Genomic DNA, 16,768 nt, shown 5'->3' with positions numbered 1-16,768 from the left:
TCTTATTTTACATCTACATACATTTTAACATTTTTCTCTTATTTTTAACAAAGTAAATGAATTTTAAAAACAAATTGTAATAATTTTTTAAAAATTGAAAAAATTATTTTTGTGAGTTTCATTGAATGATTTATGTATGAATTCATTACAAATATATATTATTTTATTCTAATAAAATAATAAAAAAACTTATTAAAAGGAGCAAAGAAAACAAAAAAAATAAAAATAAAAAAAAATTTTATCTAAATCATTATAGAATTTTTTTCTTATAATAGAGATAAATTTTAATGAAAAAAAATAATTTTTACTTGTATGACAAAATATTGTGCAAACAAAAAAAAAATTTTTTTTATAAATTCAATTTTTTTTTTTTCTCATATATTGACTTCAATTTTTATATTATATGCATTACTTTTCAATTTTTTTTTAATTATATATTACAATATTTTCATTTTTATTTCTCTTTTTTCTTTTTTTTTTTAATATTATTTTTATTTCATAATTTTTTATTTCATTTTATTTTTATACAATATACCATATTATATGTAATTTCACTTTATTTTTTAAATTTCGCATATTGTAACAAGTTAAATACATACTGCATGTTTTTTTTTTTTTTTTTCTTTTTATATTACATACATTTAATTTTAAAATATTTTTTTATACTATTTACAACATTATATATTTTATTTTTTTTTTTCTTTTATTTTCTTATATATTTGTATATAAAATTATATAAGCATATATATAATATATTTATGAAAAAAATTGACAAAATTAAAATCATAAAAATTATGTAATTGTAAAAGCAGTTTTATTAAAACATGGAAGATAAGGAAATAAATAATGAAAATAGTAAAAGTAAGATAAAAAAATAAAGTATTAAGATAATATTTTTTACAAAGATACTTCCAAGAAACAAGCATAAATACATAGTTATGAGAATACATGCCCTTTATATATATATATATATTTATGCTTATTACTTTTTTTTTTTTTAACTAGAAACTAACAAAGAAGAAGAAAACATAAAAAAAGAAGACGAACAAACAAAAAAAAATCCTGAATGTACTGAAGAAAACGATATTCAAATAGCAAATAATGTTTCATTAGGAAAACATTTATTAATCGGAAACTCTTTAAAAAAAGGTAATACAAAAAAAACGAAAATATATAGAAAGGTTTACTTATATAAATTTTTATGTTTATCAAACTTGTAAAATATAATTCATTTAAAGTAAATATTATTTTTATGTTAAAATGAGGATATGTGTTTCATTATTTTTTTTTTTGTATTTTTTTTTTATGTAAATTCAGGTATAAGTGTTAGTGTTAGAGGAAGAACTGTTAATATAGGATTGAATTCAAAACAAGCTGGATCTGCATGGAAAAAAAAAGATGAAAAGAATAATGATGATCAATCAGAAGAAAAAGAAAAAAAAATAGATGATGAATCATTTCCTGACTTATTGGAATCTACTGAAAAAATAAAATCAGAATTAACAAAAGATAAAGATAAAAAAAAAAAACAAATAAAAGATATAAAAAAAACTGAAGAAAATTCTATAAATACAGGAATAGAAAAAATAAAGGGGAATGGATCAAACGAAAAAAAGAAATTTCATATGAATATGTATGATGCATCAAAAAAAAATGAAAATAATACAAAAAAATGGTACGATCAAACAAATGATTTTAATGGAATAAATAATAATAATTCTAATGATAAAAACCAAAATAAAACGGAGAATGAAGTAAATAATGGATATATTATTCCAGGTTTTAAAGGAAAACATATGATTGGTTTTAAATGTTTCTTAAAAAGGGGAACTCAAAATCCAGCACCATTACCCCCAACTATATCATATGAAGAAAGTTTTTTTTTTGAAAATATTGAAAACAAAAATGGTATACAAAAGAAATATATGAATCCAAATATAAAAATGAATCAGCAAATGAATCCTATCAATAATATGAATATGCAAATGAATCCTATGAATACACAAAGAAATAACATTAATAATATGAATGCTGTGATGAATAATCAAGAAAATATTTATGAAAGAAATGAACAAATTAATAATAGATTCATGCAAATTCCTCAACATAATCCTATGAATAATCAGAATAAATTTAATGACAACAATATTAATATTTATAAGACAAACAACTATAACAGAAATTTAAAAAATTTTATGCACAATAATACTGAAGATGTTACAAATATAAAACAAATGACTAACAATGCGGGAATGCAAGGAAATATGAATTATATTAAGAGAAATGATAAAAAAGAAGATAGAAATTTAAAAAAAAAGGATGTTGACTCAGAAATTAATTGGAGAAATACTGGTAGTAGTAATAAAAATATAGGAGAGGATAAACTAAATAGTAATGTAAATAATAACAATGTGAATAATGTTTCTCAAAATGCAAATCCTAATAATAATATGAATACGAATTTAAGAAATTATAGTATGAATAATAATATGAATATGAATAATAATAGCTCAAATACCAATTTTAACAACATGGGTAATATGAAGAATAATAATTATGTAAATAATAAAGTGTTAAATATGAATTTTCAACCACCACTACCTCATATAACTCAAAATAATAAAAATATGTATAATAAAAATGAAGAACAAAAAAATAATAACATGTATAAAATGAACATGATGAATAATAACAATAATAATAATAACAATAATAACAACTTAAATAAAAATGAAGAAAAAAACAATAAAATGTATAAAAACAATTTAATGAACCCCAACTCAAATGGGATAGCAAATGATATATATAAACCCCCAAATAATTATAACAATAATAATAATAATAATAATCAAAAATATGATTACAAACATGTTTATAATAATAATTTTAATATGAATAATAAAAATTTGAATTCAGTTGATATAAGGAGAACACGTATGAGAGAATTAAGAAATATGAATGAGCAAAATAAAGTTAATGAAGGATAAAATTTTTATAGAATTATATACATTTATATATATATATATATATTTTTTTTTTTATTATTGCATAATTATGTCTTATATATATAGTATTTTCTCTACATTTATTCATAAATATAATTTTATTACATGGTTTTTAACTAATTTAAATCATTGTATTTATTCCTCTATTATTTATATTTATTTTTGTACATATATATATATATATATATATATATATCTTTTATATTTTAATTTTTATTTTTCATTCTTTTTTTTTTTTTTGGTTTTTTACGGGGAATTAATAATATTATACAAACAATGTCTACAGTTGTATTCAAATATCTCTTAAAGTACAAATATATTTATATATGCGTTTTCATATATTCTTTTCTTTTTTATGCATATTATATATATATATATATATATTATTTATGTATTCTTATTTATGAAAAGAAATTTATTTTATTTGAAGTGTTATGCAGAAAGCTATATATACAATCGAAACATTATGCATATTAAAAAAATATATACGTGTATATCTAATAAAATTAATTTTTTATTATATTATTTATTTAATCATATAATATATATATATATCAAATTTTATGAATATTACATATTTTAATAACATTTTTTTTTTTTTTCTTACATTTATCTAAATATAAATATATTTAGAAATAAAAAAAAAATAAATTTTAATAATTTTCAGTTTTATTTTAAAATTTTTTTTCTACTTTTTATATATAACACAGAATTCAATTTTTTAAATATATATATATATATATATATTTGTATTGCATATCTTTAAAACAAATTGTAATTATATATATAAGTAAATTTCAATTTTGTATATTTATTTTATTTCATGTCTTTTTATGAAAACAATATCCTATTTAAGTTAAAAATAACAAGCAGATAAAAAATAAAATAATAAATAAATAAATAAGAGAAAAACAAAAAGAAAAAAAAAGCAAAATATTTAAATTGAGTATTTCATGTTTTAAAAAGCATTAAAGCATAAAAAAAAATGAACAAAGAATTATGCTATGCTGTCAAAAATATATGTGAGAAGATTATAATTTTTTTTTATACATTAAGATAATACAGCCAACTAAGTATACAGAAATTTATTCCCTTTTCTTCATTTTATTTATTTATTTATTTTTTTTAAATCTACATTTTGATTTTTGTGTGTGTGTGTGCGATTTTTTTTTTTAATCTTATTTTTTTTAAATAAATTTGAGAGTTGAAAATATAGTATACTAAAAATTTTTATATTACTGTTGCGTATCTAGAAATACTTTTTATTTTACTTATATATCAACTCGCCTATTAAAGATTAATGGAAATTTATTTATAAAAGGTAAGAATATTTTTATATTTAACTTTATTATTTCTTATTTTGTATGACATGAAAAATTCCAAGTATAGCAAAAAAAAAAGAGAAAATTAAGTTTAAAAAAAAATTAAAGAAAAAAAAAACTTATTTTTGATAAATCTAAATATAATATTTAATATATATAAAAAAAAATGCCTCTACTTATGTATAAAAAAAATAAGCATGACATAAGCAAAAAAACTATTTCTACATTTGGTTTCTTTTTTTAATAAATGTAAATTGAAAAAAAAAAATTTACAAATCAAATATCACCACACCACCTATTTTCTTCTCTTATCTATAAAAAAAATTAAATAAATAATAATATGAAAAATAATATGGTAAGATATTTTGTCTTTTTTTATAGTTACCTGTTTTTCTTCTTCTCTTGTAAAATCATTAACTATATCAAATTCTGCTCTAATTTCTTCAGTTGTTTTATCTTTCATCATAGAAGCAATTTTGCCACACGTTAAATCTAAAAGTGGTTTTATATCCAAATAGTTAGACGCCTAAATTAAAAAAAAAAAATAATATTAATAGTATAACATTTTATTAAATTTTTTTAATAATTTTTTTTTTTCTATGTTATTAAAATATGTAAATAATGTTATAATTAGGTTATTTAATGAGATTGTTACTTCAATAAGTTCGTATAAAGTTTCCTTGTCAGTATTAACAAAATCGTAATCCCAACTAGATACAACCTATTATTTTTTTTTAAAATAAAAAATAATATCATTTAGGAGTTATAATAATAATTTTACTTATAATAATATTTTAATATTTATTTTAGTATTTATCTTTATTTTTATTTTCATTTTTATTACGTCTTGTAAGTTTGATGTACTTAATGGTTTTGGTATTTCATCTGCTGGATTTTGTATATGATATTCCATGTATTCAATAATTTTTTTTAAAATTTGGGTTTTTATATTTGGAAGAGGAATTGTATCTTCTTCTTCAGTCATAACTAAGAAGATTTATTAATTTTTTAAAAGCATAAATATATTTTTTTATAAAAATATTTGTATATTTTTTTTTTATTTATTTTTTTTTTTATTTCTATGAATGTACCTTCTAATATATTCATTATTACAGTTGACATTGAAGCCGTATATTTATCTACAATAAATTCATCCCCTTCAAAACTTACTAACTTTATTTTATCATTTATCATTTTACTAAAAAAGTAAATAGATAAGATAATTCTATCAAAGATTATATTGTTTTTTTATCTAAATCTTTAAACCTCAAAAAAAAAAAAGATATACAAAATACACATGAATTTTCTTTTTTTTATTATTTTTTTTTATTTCTATTTTTTTTTTTTTTCTGTTTGGAACATGAAAAGTAATAACAGTACGAAATTATACAATTTATAAACAATACATTTAAGGAAAAATGAAACTTTTAATAAAGAATAAAATTAAAAAAAAAAAAATTATATCTTTTTTTTTTTATATTTACAAATATTTTAAATAATCATTCGATTGTTGCTCTTAAGAGTTATTGTACATTTTCATTAAATATGTGAAGTTAAAAAACGAGATGATATTAAAAAAATACATTAAAATAATTTTGACTTTTTTCTATTAATAAATAGAAAAATTGTAAAAATAAATTTAGAGTTATGTATTTTTTTCTTTTTTGTAAGAGTCTAATGAAAAAAGCAATGTAATAATAAATAATTATTTAAAGAAAATATATATATTTATATATACTAAAAAGGAAAATAATGTAATATAATTTATAAATTAAAATAAAAATATAAAACATTTTTTTTTTTTTTAAAAGGATTAATAAAAAAATAAAAATATTTATATAAAAATTTAAATAAAATAAACAAAATAAGTAAAATAAATAAATATATATACATATATATACATATACATATATATATATATATATATATATATATATATATATATATATATATATATATATATATATATATATAATTAATAAAAAGAATAATGACGAATAAACCAAAGCAAAAGTATTAAAATGCTATTCAAAAAAACCTTTTTTTTTATTAAAGATCAGTGAACCATATTAAAACCTTTTAATATAAAAACAAAAAGAAGAGGAATGTATTAAAAAGTTTTTTTTTTTTAAATCTATATTGAATTAAATTTTAAAAAAAGATACATAATGTCTGCCATTGGTATGCCACCTCATATTTTAATTCTTTTTCAAGCAAGGCCTTTATTAAATTATTATAAACCAATAAAAAAAAAAAAGCCAAAAGAATATAGTGGTTTAGCAGATTTTTTGAATTATTTTGAAGAAGGAGAACCCCCCCCTAAAATAAAATTAGAAAATACAAAAGAAAGAAAGGAAAGAAAAAAAAAAGAAAAAATAATGTATAATGAATTAATGCTAAAAGAAAAAAGAAGAAACTATGATCCTTTTAAAAATGAAGATTTAACTAATGACCCGAAAAAAACTTTATTTATTGGTAGATTATCTTACGAAGTAAATGAAAAAAGATTAAAAAAAGAGTTTGAGATTTATGGGAAAATTAGAAAAGTAAAAATAATTTATGATAAGGACAATAAACCAAGAGGATATGCATTTGTTGAATTTGAGCATACAAAGAGTTTAAATCAAGCCTATAATTTAGCAGATGGGAAAAAAATAGACAACAGAAGAATATTAGTTGATATTGAAAGAGGAAGGACAATAAAAAATTGGCTACCTAGAAGATTAGGAGGTGGGAAAGGTCCGGCAAGAGGATCAGAAGAAAAAAAAAAAATTACACATAATATTAATTGGAATGCTTTAATTAATAAAGATAAATACAAAAGTGATAAAAGAAGAAATGATGATAGATATAAAAACATACCATTATACAATGAAAGAAATGATGATGATGATGATATAAAACATGTGTTAAAAAGTCATAAACGTCATAGAGGAGATGATAGAAAAAGTTCTATGAGAGAACGTGGGCATAGAAGTAAAAGAAGCTCTTCTCATGATAGGCATCATCATAAACATAGGAGAAAAGAAAGAAGTAGAGATAGAGAAAGAGCTAAAGAAAGAAGTAGGGATAGAGAAAGAAACAGAGATAGAAGTAGAAGTAGAGGTAGAAATAAAGAAAGAGAAAGAGAGAAAGATAGAGATAGAAATAGGGAAAAAGAAAGAGAAATAGAAAAAGAAAAGGATAAAGATAAAGAAAGAGAAAAAGAAAGATACATCGATGTAGAAAGTTATAAGGAAAATAGTAGAAACAATGAAAGAGAAAATAATAAATTATATGAAAATATAATGAAAAATAATTATTACAATTATAATAATGATATTGAGTAAAATTTTCAAATTTATTTTAAAAAAAATTAGAGAGATATATCAATAAAATGTTATTAAAGAAAAAAAGTTCGAAACTAAGAAAAGGGAAAATATTTGATAAAATAATATTCTAAAAAATATTTTTAATTTTGTAAAAATTAATTAAAAATTGTAAAAATACAAATATGCAAGCACATTATATATATGTAATTTGGCTTTCTCCCATTTCAATAAAATATTTATATTCTCTTTATTTCATTTATTCATAAATTACAGTATATATATATGCATTTTTATTTAAAAAAGTTCTCTAAAAGCATACTTTATGTTAAAAATAAGAATCTGAAATATAATAGTTCAATACTACAATACTTTATGTTCTTAATATATATGTATGTGTAAATTTTTTTACTCTTTATTTAAGTTTTTTAATAAAATGTTTTTTATTTTCTCAAAATTTTTGTAACACAACAAAAATTAAATTTTTGTTATTTTAATTCCAAGTTTATATAATGACAATTTTCAATTTAAATTTAGAATTTATTCTATATCTTTGCATCATGAATTAAAAAATATATTTAAAATTTTTTTTTAATGATTTTTGTATTTCTTTTGTTTGAAATTTTATATATATTATTATTTTCATATTTTATAAAGATTTTATGATTATGATACTTAATTAGCACATTAATTTTTTATAGAAAATATAATAAAACCCTGTCTGTCTTTTTTTTTTTTTTAATTTCTTTTTATTTTTTTTATATTTTCTATTTCTTTTTATTTAATTTATTTTACTTAACAATTACCTTTATGTGAACTAAATACATATATATATATATTATCATATTTTTTTTCTTTTAAATATAAAATAATACTGCAGTAACCATTTTTTTCTATTAAATTGCTTAAAAAATAATTTATAAATTTAAGGTGTAATATCTAAATTTCAAATAAAATATATTTCGAGAGTTTTTATACTTACATTTTTAAAGTATTCTTAAAACATTTAGTAATATATTTTATATAACAAATAATTTAATTGTCACGTATTTCTTTTTTTTTTTTTTCTTCTAGAAATTTGAAATTTTTATGGAATTTTATATAAGAACATAATTTTTATTTTTTTATTTTATAATATTATATTTCTATAAAATTTAAATGTAATTTCTAGCAATATTTTTTATAATTATTATGTGTACAATTATAATACCTAATATTATAAATTATTACTATAATTAAAAAAAGTGGTATAATTTTTTCTGTTATTAGTACTCATAAAATTATAATAAGTACTATTTCTATTATATATATTATCATTAAAATTTCTGTTATATATTATATTTTTTTTTTATTATAAGTATAAAATGAATTTAAAAAATGAGGATGGGAAAAATAAAACTGAATTCTTTGTATGTGCTGATATAAGTAAGAAGAAAATGAGAAAAATTATAATTACTACTGATAGAAAAAAACAGAAAGAGCTACTTATTAAGAATTTGAACATTAAATTTAATATAAATAAAAAAGAAATAAAGAAAAAAGAAAAAATGATGATACCTATTGATAACTTTTTACCAAAAGAACTAAATAATGAGAGTATAAATGTAAAAAAAAGTAAAAATGAATTTGAAGATTTAGAGTATTTATATAATTTAAACATATTAAAGAAACAAAAAATGATAAAAATTGTTTATGATTTTTTCTATAACATTTTACTTTTTTGCATAAATAAAAATTTGTCCCTTGCTGAAATATCCACGTTTTTATCTATCAAAAAATATATATTTTTTAAATTTGTAAATGATTGTCAAAATTTAATAAACCTTTTTTTAGATTTTAAAAAAATAATGCTAAGGCATTCCATTAATAGAATACCTTATTATGTTAAAGTATTTTCCTATTCTTCCTTAGAATTATTAATAAGATATTCATTAAAAACATTCTTTAAGAATTTTTATCTCTATAAATTTATTTTTAATCCAACTTACAAAATATATTTTGAATGTATTGATAATAACTCTACTATTTGTGAGATGGAAGATTTAAAAAATAATGACATCATTTCCTACAGTTTAAATTCTCCTGATAACATTAAATATATTAAAGATTTAATTAGACGTAAAAAAAGAAAAAATATATATTATATATATATATATATATATATATATATATATATATATATATATATATATATATATATATATATATATATATATATATATATATAATAAGTAAATAGTTATTTTCTTAACTTCTATTCAAAATTTTTAATTTTCATATAAAAATATTTTTTTATTTATAAATTTTTAAATATAAATTTAGTTAAATTTTTCCCTTTCTCTTTTTTTTAATCATAAAAGTCATATAACATCTTATAAAAATACATGATATTAGCATATTTATGTGTTTTAAATAATAATTATAAAATTTTAAAATTTTTTATTTTTTTTGAAATAACACATTTTTTATAATAATTCTTTTATACTTTTTATGGAATGCAAATAAATAAATGAATTAACTTTTTCTTTCTTTTTAATAGTCAATGTTGGATGTGTAAATAATTTAAAAGCAAAAGAACTTAATGAAGATGTTTTCATAAAAGAATTACAAAAATATTTTGATAAATTTAATATAAAAAATGATTATATTGTTTCAGAAATAAATCAATTTAAAAAAGATAAAAATCTCGAAAGAGTGTTTAGGCATATAAAGAGTAATCATCCTAATGAAATAAATTCATTGAACGATGAAAAAAAAGATGAAGTACATGAAAAACTAATAAATAAAGAGAAATTGATAAAAAGGGTAAACTATAATATATAAATAAAATAAAAATAATAGATATTAATACGATAATAAATTATAAAGTAGTAACTTTGATAGAAATTAAAAAGAATCATAAAAAAAAAAAAATTGAAAAAAAATTTTTTTTTTTTAGGTTGATAATTTATATAACGACTTAGAAAGTAGAATTGTATCAAGATTAAATAAATTTTTATATAATGAAAAGAATAAAGATTTATGAAATCACAAAAAAAAAAAAAAAAATGATACTAAATATAAAAGCTATAGTAATTTTTAATACCTTAACTAATTTTTTACTTTTCTTATAACTTATGAGAGTGAATATTTGTTTAATAAAAATTTTTCATCATCAATAATTAAATTATTTTTAAAAATTTTTGTGTCTACTCCTTTTATGTGATAGGTTATTTTATGTATTTTGATTTTTATCTCTAATATTGAATCATTTGGTATAATATCTTTATAAAAAATATAATAAAAAATGAATAAAATATAATAATTTTTTAAAAAATTTCACAGGTTTTTATTTTCTTTTTTTTCAATATTAATAAGTAAATTTAATTTTTACCTTTACTAGAAAATTCATTATAAAAAAAAAAGATAAATGTATCTTGTTCTCTCATTTTTAAGAATAAATCTTGAACTTTTTCTTCTAACTACAATGGAAAGAAAAAAAAAAATTATTCATGTGTATATTTTTTTATTTTTATTTTTTTTTTTTTACCATATCTATTTTAATTAAGCGAAAATTGTTATTCTCAAAATCATTACACAAATTGTTTTTGTGTATTATTTTAATTTCAGATTGAATTATAGCAAAGTGACTTTTCTTTAGTTTTATATTATTCTTGTTGGTTTCTATTAATTTATAGGGCAATCCATTCTCTGTATAACTGAAATTTTCCTAAAAATACATTTTTATAAATGAGTAAAGATATTAAAAAATTTCATAAGTATATACATAAATAATGTAATAGTAATATATATTACAAAATGACTTAAATATTTAGAAGTTATATAAATAAAAAAGAAAATCAAATATATAAAAAAAGAAAAATGTTATGTTGTAAAAATTATAATTCTTAAAAAAAAAAAATACTATTTTATAATTTATCAATGTTATTATGTAATTGATATAATAAAAGGAGAATATAACAGATAAAACCATGTATATGTATATATATAATGTTATTTTACTTCTTCTATTAAATATTTGGAATATAACTGAAATATAAATTTTGTTTTTATTTGATTGGTGTAATTTAATTTTTCTTCCTTAATAGCTGTTTTACATACTTTATCAATATGTTCGCAAACTTTTTCATAAAATAACTCTACATTTTTATATAATTCATATACATTTTCTTCTATATTATCTTTAATAATTTTAAATGTATGTTCGCAATATTCTAGAATATATTCACTATATAAAATTTCATCATAATTAAAGAATTTTTTCCATAAATCAGAATTACATAAATTTATTTCAAGAGATTCTTCTATTGCAATATCTATATATTTTTCTTTTTTGTCTTTTATTATTTTACATAAAAGCTGTATTAATTTTATACATGTTTTACATGAAGAAAATGTATTATGCACTTTATTTATTTGATCGTATATCTCCTTTTTTATTGTTGGAGTATTTTTATCAAAAATTCCTATTTTTAGCAAATCAGAAATATAATCATTTTCTATATTTATAGAAATAATTTTATTAAAACGAAAAATTAAAAAAAAAGAAAAAAGAAAGATACTACAAATAATTTTTTTTTTCATATTACACATTTTATTAATTATAAAAATTTAATAAACATTTCATTTTTTCTTAAACTACCAAAAAATTAAATTTTTTTAATAGTATTTTTTATTATAAAGGATTTTATTTTTTCATGTTTACAAGTTAAAAGTATTATTTTATGTCTATTTTTTTTTTTTTTTTTTTTTTTATAGAAATATAAATAATAATTTTATAAAAGTTAAAAATGAAGAATTTATTTAAAAATAAATAATTGATTTACATAAAAAAAAGAATCATTAAAAAGTAAGAAATTTATATATGAACGAAGTAAATGATATTATACAATTATATTTTCTTTTTTAAAATAAATTATACAAAGAAAAAAAAAAAAAAATATATACCTTCCAATATTCTAAATTTTATAATATTTTTAATTTTCAGCGTTAAACTTTAAAATAAAAAAGATTCACATTGTTAGAACAAAATGAACAACCATTATATAAATTAAAACTCTTAATCCAAATGTTTCTAAATATATCCATTCTTTTCATAAATAGCTTTTCATTTATATTATATAGAAGATTTAAAAAAAATATATATCTTCTTTGTAAGTCAAAAAAAAAATTTTCGAATTCTATTTTTCAAACTAAATTACAATAATGAATTTATATTTTTTTTAATTTTGGTTTGCATACATACGAATTAAAAATAAAAATTAATATATTTATTAAAATAAATATAATAAAAAACAGTATAAATTAAAAAAAAAAAAAAAAAAAAAAAAAGCAGATTTAAAATTTAAAATTTTATTTGGAAAAACAACATTTAAAAATAAAAAAAATCAATTAAAATATTTTCTACTTCATAAATAACTTATAATTCTTTTCTTAATTTTTTTTTTTTTGAAAATGAATAAGTTTTTTAAAATTTTGACATTATATAATTAATTTTGTTGATTTTGTTAAATCTTTATTAATAAAAAATAAAAAAGGAAATTAAAAACAAAATGAATGGATTTAAGGCAAGAACAAATAATCAGAATTTTAGGTATTTTAATAATAAAAAGATAAAAAATAACTTTATTGATAAAAAATATAATAAGAATATATGTAATGATGTAAATGAAATTAGCGAATACTTAATTAATATTTCATATATATTAAATGAAAAGTATGAAAAATATTTTGTTTACGAATTGAGAGAAGAAAATTTAAAAAAAGGTAACAAGTTATTTAACAAAATAAATTTAGAAGATTCTTACGATTTAGAGGATGATATAAGTATTTTAATTAAAATAAAAGATGAAATAAAGAAAAATGAAAATGAATTATTAAATCAACGAAAATGCTCAAAAATAATGGAAAAACTAATTTTTTATTGTTTTTTTTTGTTGAAATATAATGAAAAAAATGTAGTAAACAAAGATATAAGTATTCAATGTTTAGAAATTTATAATCACTTTTTTAAAATTACACTTAATAATTTTATAAATTTAGCTACATCGGATTATGCATCACATTTTTTACAAACTATTATATGTGTATTTACCTTTTTTAATAAATATGAAGAAAAGTATTTAGAAGAAATAAATAAAAATAATAGCAAATATAATAAAATTTCAACATATTTTACTGAAGTTTGTAATATTATAGTTGAAAATATATTTACTTTAATTTTTGATAAGTGTGCAACACATGTTTTAAGATCTTTTCTATATTCATTAGGAGGGTATTTAAATATTAATATATCTAATATAAGTTTTAGAAAATCTAAAGCAAGAAAAGGTAATTCAAAAAATGAATTGAAATATATTGACAAAAGTTATGATAATTCTACTTTTTATGATTATATTTATAAAATAACTGAAAAAATAACAGAAGAAATTGTAAATCCTAAAGTATCTCTTAATTTTAAAAACCTTTTATATCAATATATTTTTTATGATAATCAAAAAGAAAAAGAACATAACGACGAGAAATATAAAATGGAAAGTAGTAATCAATATTTCATATGCCCTTTATTATATAATACATATTCCGTTCCAACATTAGCAACTTTATTTGAAATTTTGAAAGATAAAAATGTTGAATGTGATAAATTGATATATGAATTTTTCCTTATAGAAAAAACAAAGAAATATTATGCTGATAAAACACGTAAAAATGCTAAATGCTATGATGAATCTCCATTAAAACAGTTATTAGATATCCTAATTAAATTAGATAATTCTAGCATTATGATTGAAAAGCTTTTAAAAGTAAATAATGAACACATCTTTTATGTTTACAACGTTTATATTATTAAAAATATAAACGATTTAATATGTAACAACGCTTATTCAAATATGGTCCTATACAATTATTTGAACTTTGAATATATTACAGAAGAAATGTTCGATTTGCTAATAAAAAATATAGAAATAGAGAATATTATAAAAAATAAAAAATATAACATTTTAAAATGCTTATTTGATTTATCTCAATGTTACAAAACTAATTGTAAATTTTTATTTAATTCATTAATTAAATATCTCAACTTAGATAACAATAACAACAACAAATTTATGTGGTTATCCATATTATGTATGTGCAATTGTAATGATTTTCATCCTTTAGTTCTTGACATTTTTAATAATAAAGAAAGTAAAATATTTAATGGAGAAAATACAAAGGAAAATTATTTTGACAACAATAAAATTGATTTAAATTTCAATAGTAGTGATAAATTTTTTAATTTAAATAATTATAATTTTTATAACTATATTAAAATTGATATAAATGGATATTATATATTATCATATATTCTTTCTTTTCCTAAAGAATCAATTATTCCATTAATAAATTCTTTTAAACATTTTTGTAATTTTTTAAGAATTGTTAACCAGAATAAACCTAATGAAACTGACATTGATAATTATAATAAATTTTGCGAAATATTTCTTTATAAAAATGAATCTAATACTAATAATGATAATATAAATAGTTATAAAAATGTAGAATTTAATAATGAAGTTAACATAAATGATGAAAAATTAAACAACTATACTAATCAAAATAATTATAATAACATAAATAATAATAACTTCAATAATCAAAATGACTTGAATAATCAAAGAAAAATAAAACCGTTTGTTAGAAAAAATGCAGAGATACGAGGTAATATTTTATTATACTTTTCATGTGATAAAAATTTATCAATACTTTGTGAAAAAATAGCGCACACTTTTAATTTAATAAACGAAAAATATCTAAGAAACTTTATTTTATTATTTAAAAATGAATATAAGAATATTGCTAGCAATTACATTGGAGCTCATTCAATAGTTACATTCTTTAAATTAGGATCAAATGATATTAAAAAAAAGATATTAGATGAATTAATAGAAAATGACATAAATATATATAATAATTACATAAAAAATTTTATGAAGCTAAAAGAATATAAAAAAACTAAAACTATTAATACAAATAACAAAAAATATCTGAAAGCAAAAAAACTTTTTGAAGACATATTAATTTCAAAAGAAAAAAAAGGAATAGAAAATAATCATAATGAGGAAAGAGAAAACGAAACAGATAATAATGAAAACAAGGATATTAATCTTGAAAATATAGCCGAAAATAAAACTTATAAAACTAAAAATAACTCAGAAAAAAATACTGATAATAATATAAACGCAGATGCCACTGAAGTTTCAAAATTTCCCGAACTTTTAGATAAAAAAAAGAAAAAGAATAAGGAAAAAAAGAAAAAAAAAAAGAGAGAAGAGAATAATAAAAATGAAAATAATAAAAAATATGACATAATTGAACACACAAATATAAATAAAGAAAATAATGATAATTTAGATAATAATTGTATTATTTTAAAAAGTGAAAAAAACAAAAGCGAAAAGATTAAAAACATAGAAGACAAAGAATTTATGAATGTAATATCTGATTTTATTCAAAATTCTAAAAAGAAAACACGAAAAAGGAAAAAAGAAAAAGAAAAAATAGAAGAAGTATTAAAAAAAAAATGTAGCGCATAAATTTCTTTTTATGTAGAATAAATGTATTCAGGATAGTTTTACAAAATTTTGTATATTTTTTTTTTTTTTAATTTTTTAAAAGATATATATATATATATATTAATTTATGTTTAATTAAATATTTTGTTTCAAATTTGTTTACGTAATTTTAATTAAATTAATATTATTTTTATTTTTATTTACTTTTACTAAATATCAGTAGATTATCTTTTTAATATTACTGACATTTATGAAGAATTTATTATTCATAATTTACATTTTTAAAATTTCAAGTATATTTTTAAAAATTAAAATTGTTATTGTAGGTAACATTTTTTATTGTATGCTTGATAAAAAAATTTGGAACAAATTAAAATAAAGTATTAAATCTTTTCACTTTCCTATCATTTATTAAAAAATTCGACTTATTTATATTTTTAAGGAACTATATTACATTTAAGAGTCTACATAATTATAAATAAAATTCATATATTTGCAACTAGCATACTTTACTTTTTTAATCATAAACTTGTGAAGTTTCTATCTAAAGTTTATTTTTTTAATTTTTATATTAAATT

General features: G+C 17.1%; 6 protein-coding genes across 6 annotated transcripts; 4 read left to right on the top strand and 2 right to left on the bottom strand.

The window, feature by feature from the left end:
• Positions 1-824: 824 nt before the first annotated feature.
• On the top strand, positions 825-2,987 carry PRELSG_1103600 (conserved Plasmodium protein, unknown function; the record flags this gene model as incomplete). The annotated part of the gene is made up of 3 exons (XM_028677287.1): positions 825-861; positions 1,006-1,149; positions 1,318-2,987. The coding sequence occupies 3 exons, from the start codon at positions 825-827 to the stop codon at positions 2,985-2,987; spliced, it is 1,851 nt and encodes a 616-aa protein (XP_028533692.1).
• Positions 2,988-4,603: 1,616 nt separating this feature from the next.
• Positions 4,604-5,521, bottom strand: SKP1 (suppressor of kinetochore protein 1, putative; the record flags this gene model as incomplete). Its single annotated transcript, XM_028677286.1, has 5 exons — positions 4,604-4,639; positions 4,713-4,853; positions 4,983-5,048; positions 5,172-5,314; positions 5,419-5,521. 5 exons carry the CDS (start codon positions 5,519-5,521, stop codon positions 4,604-4,606), a joined length of 489 nt encoding a protein of 162 aa, XP_028533691.1.
• A 974-nt stretch (positions 5,522-6,495) lies between these two features.
• PRELSG_1103400 (U1 small nuclear ribonucleoprotein, putative) lies at positions 6,496-7,656 on the top strand (the record flags this gene model as incomplete). Its single annotated transcript, XM_028677285.1, has 1 exon — positions 6,496-7,656. The coding sequence occupies one exon, from the start codon at positions 6,496-6,498 to the stop codon at positions 7,654-7,656; it is 1,161 nt and encodes a 386-aa protein (XP_028533690.1).
• Positions 7,657-8,999: 1,343 nt separating this feature from the next.
• Positions 9,000-10,660, top strand: PRELSG_1103300 (conserved Plasmodium protein, unknown function; the record flags this gene model as incomplete). Its single annotated transcript, XM_028677284.1, has 3 exons — positions 9,000-9,753; positions 10,175-10,440; positions 10,574-10,660. The coding sequence occupies 3 exons, from the start codon at positions 9,000-9,002 to the stop codon at positions 10,658-10,660; spliced, it is 1,107 nt and encodes a 368-aa protein (XP_028533689.1).
• Positions 10,661-10,749: 89 nt separating this feature from the next.
• On the bottom strand, positions 10,750-12,219 carry PRELSG_1103200 (conserved Plasmodium protein, unknown function; the record flags this gene model as incomplete). The annotated part of the gene is made up of 4 exons (XM_028677283.1): positions 10,750-10,898; positions 11,009-11,096; positions 11,165-11,344; positions 11,638-12,219. 4 exons carry the CDS (start codon positions 12,217-12,219, stop codon positions 10,750-10,752), a joined length of 999 nt encoding a protein of 332 aa, XP_028533688.1.
• A 968-nt stretch (positions 12,220-13,187) lies between these two features.
• On the top strand, positions 13,188-16,211 carry PRELSG_1103100 (conserved Plasmodium protein, unknown function; the record flags this gene model as incomplete). The annotated part of the gene is made up of 1 exon (XM_028677282.1): positions 13,188-16,211. The coding sequence occupies one exon, from the start codon at positions 13,188-13,190 to the stop codon at positions 16,209-16,211; it is 3,024 nt and encodes a 1,007-aa protein (XP_028533687.1).
• Between the last annotated feature and the right edge of the window lie 557 nt (positions 16,212-16,768).

This window comes from Plasmodium relictum (assembly GCF_900005765.1).
Source record: "Plasmodium relictum strain SGS1 genome assembly, chromosome: 11".
In the NCBI taxonomy this organism is placed as follows: domain Eukaryota; phylum Apicomplexa; class Aconoidasida; order Haemosporida; family Plasmodiidae; genus Plasmodium; species Plasmodium relictum.
This window is presented reverse-complemented; position numbering and strand designations above follow the sequence as displayed.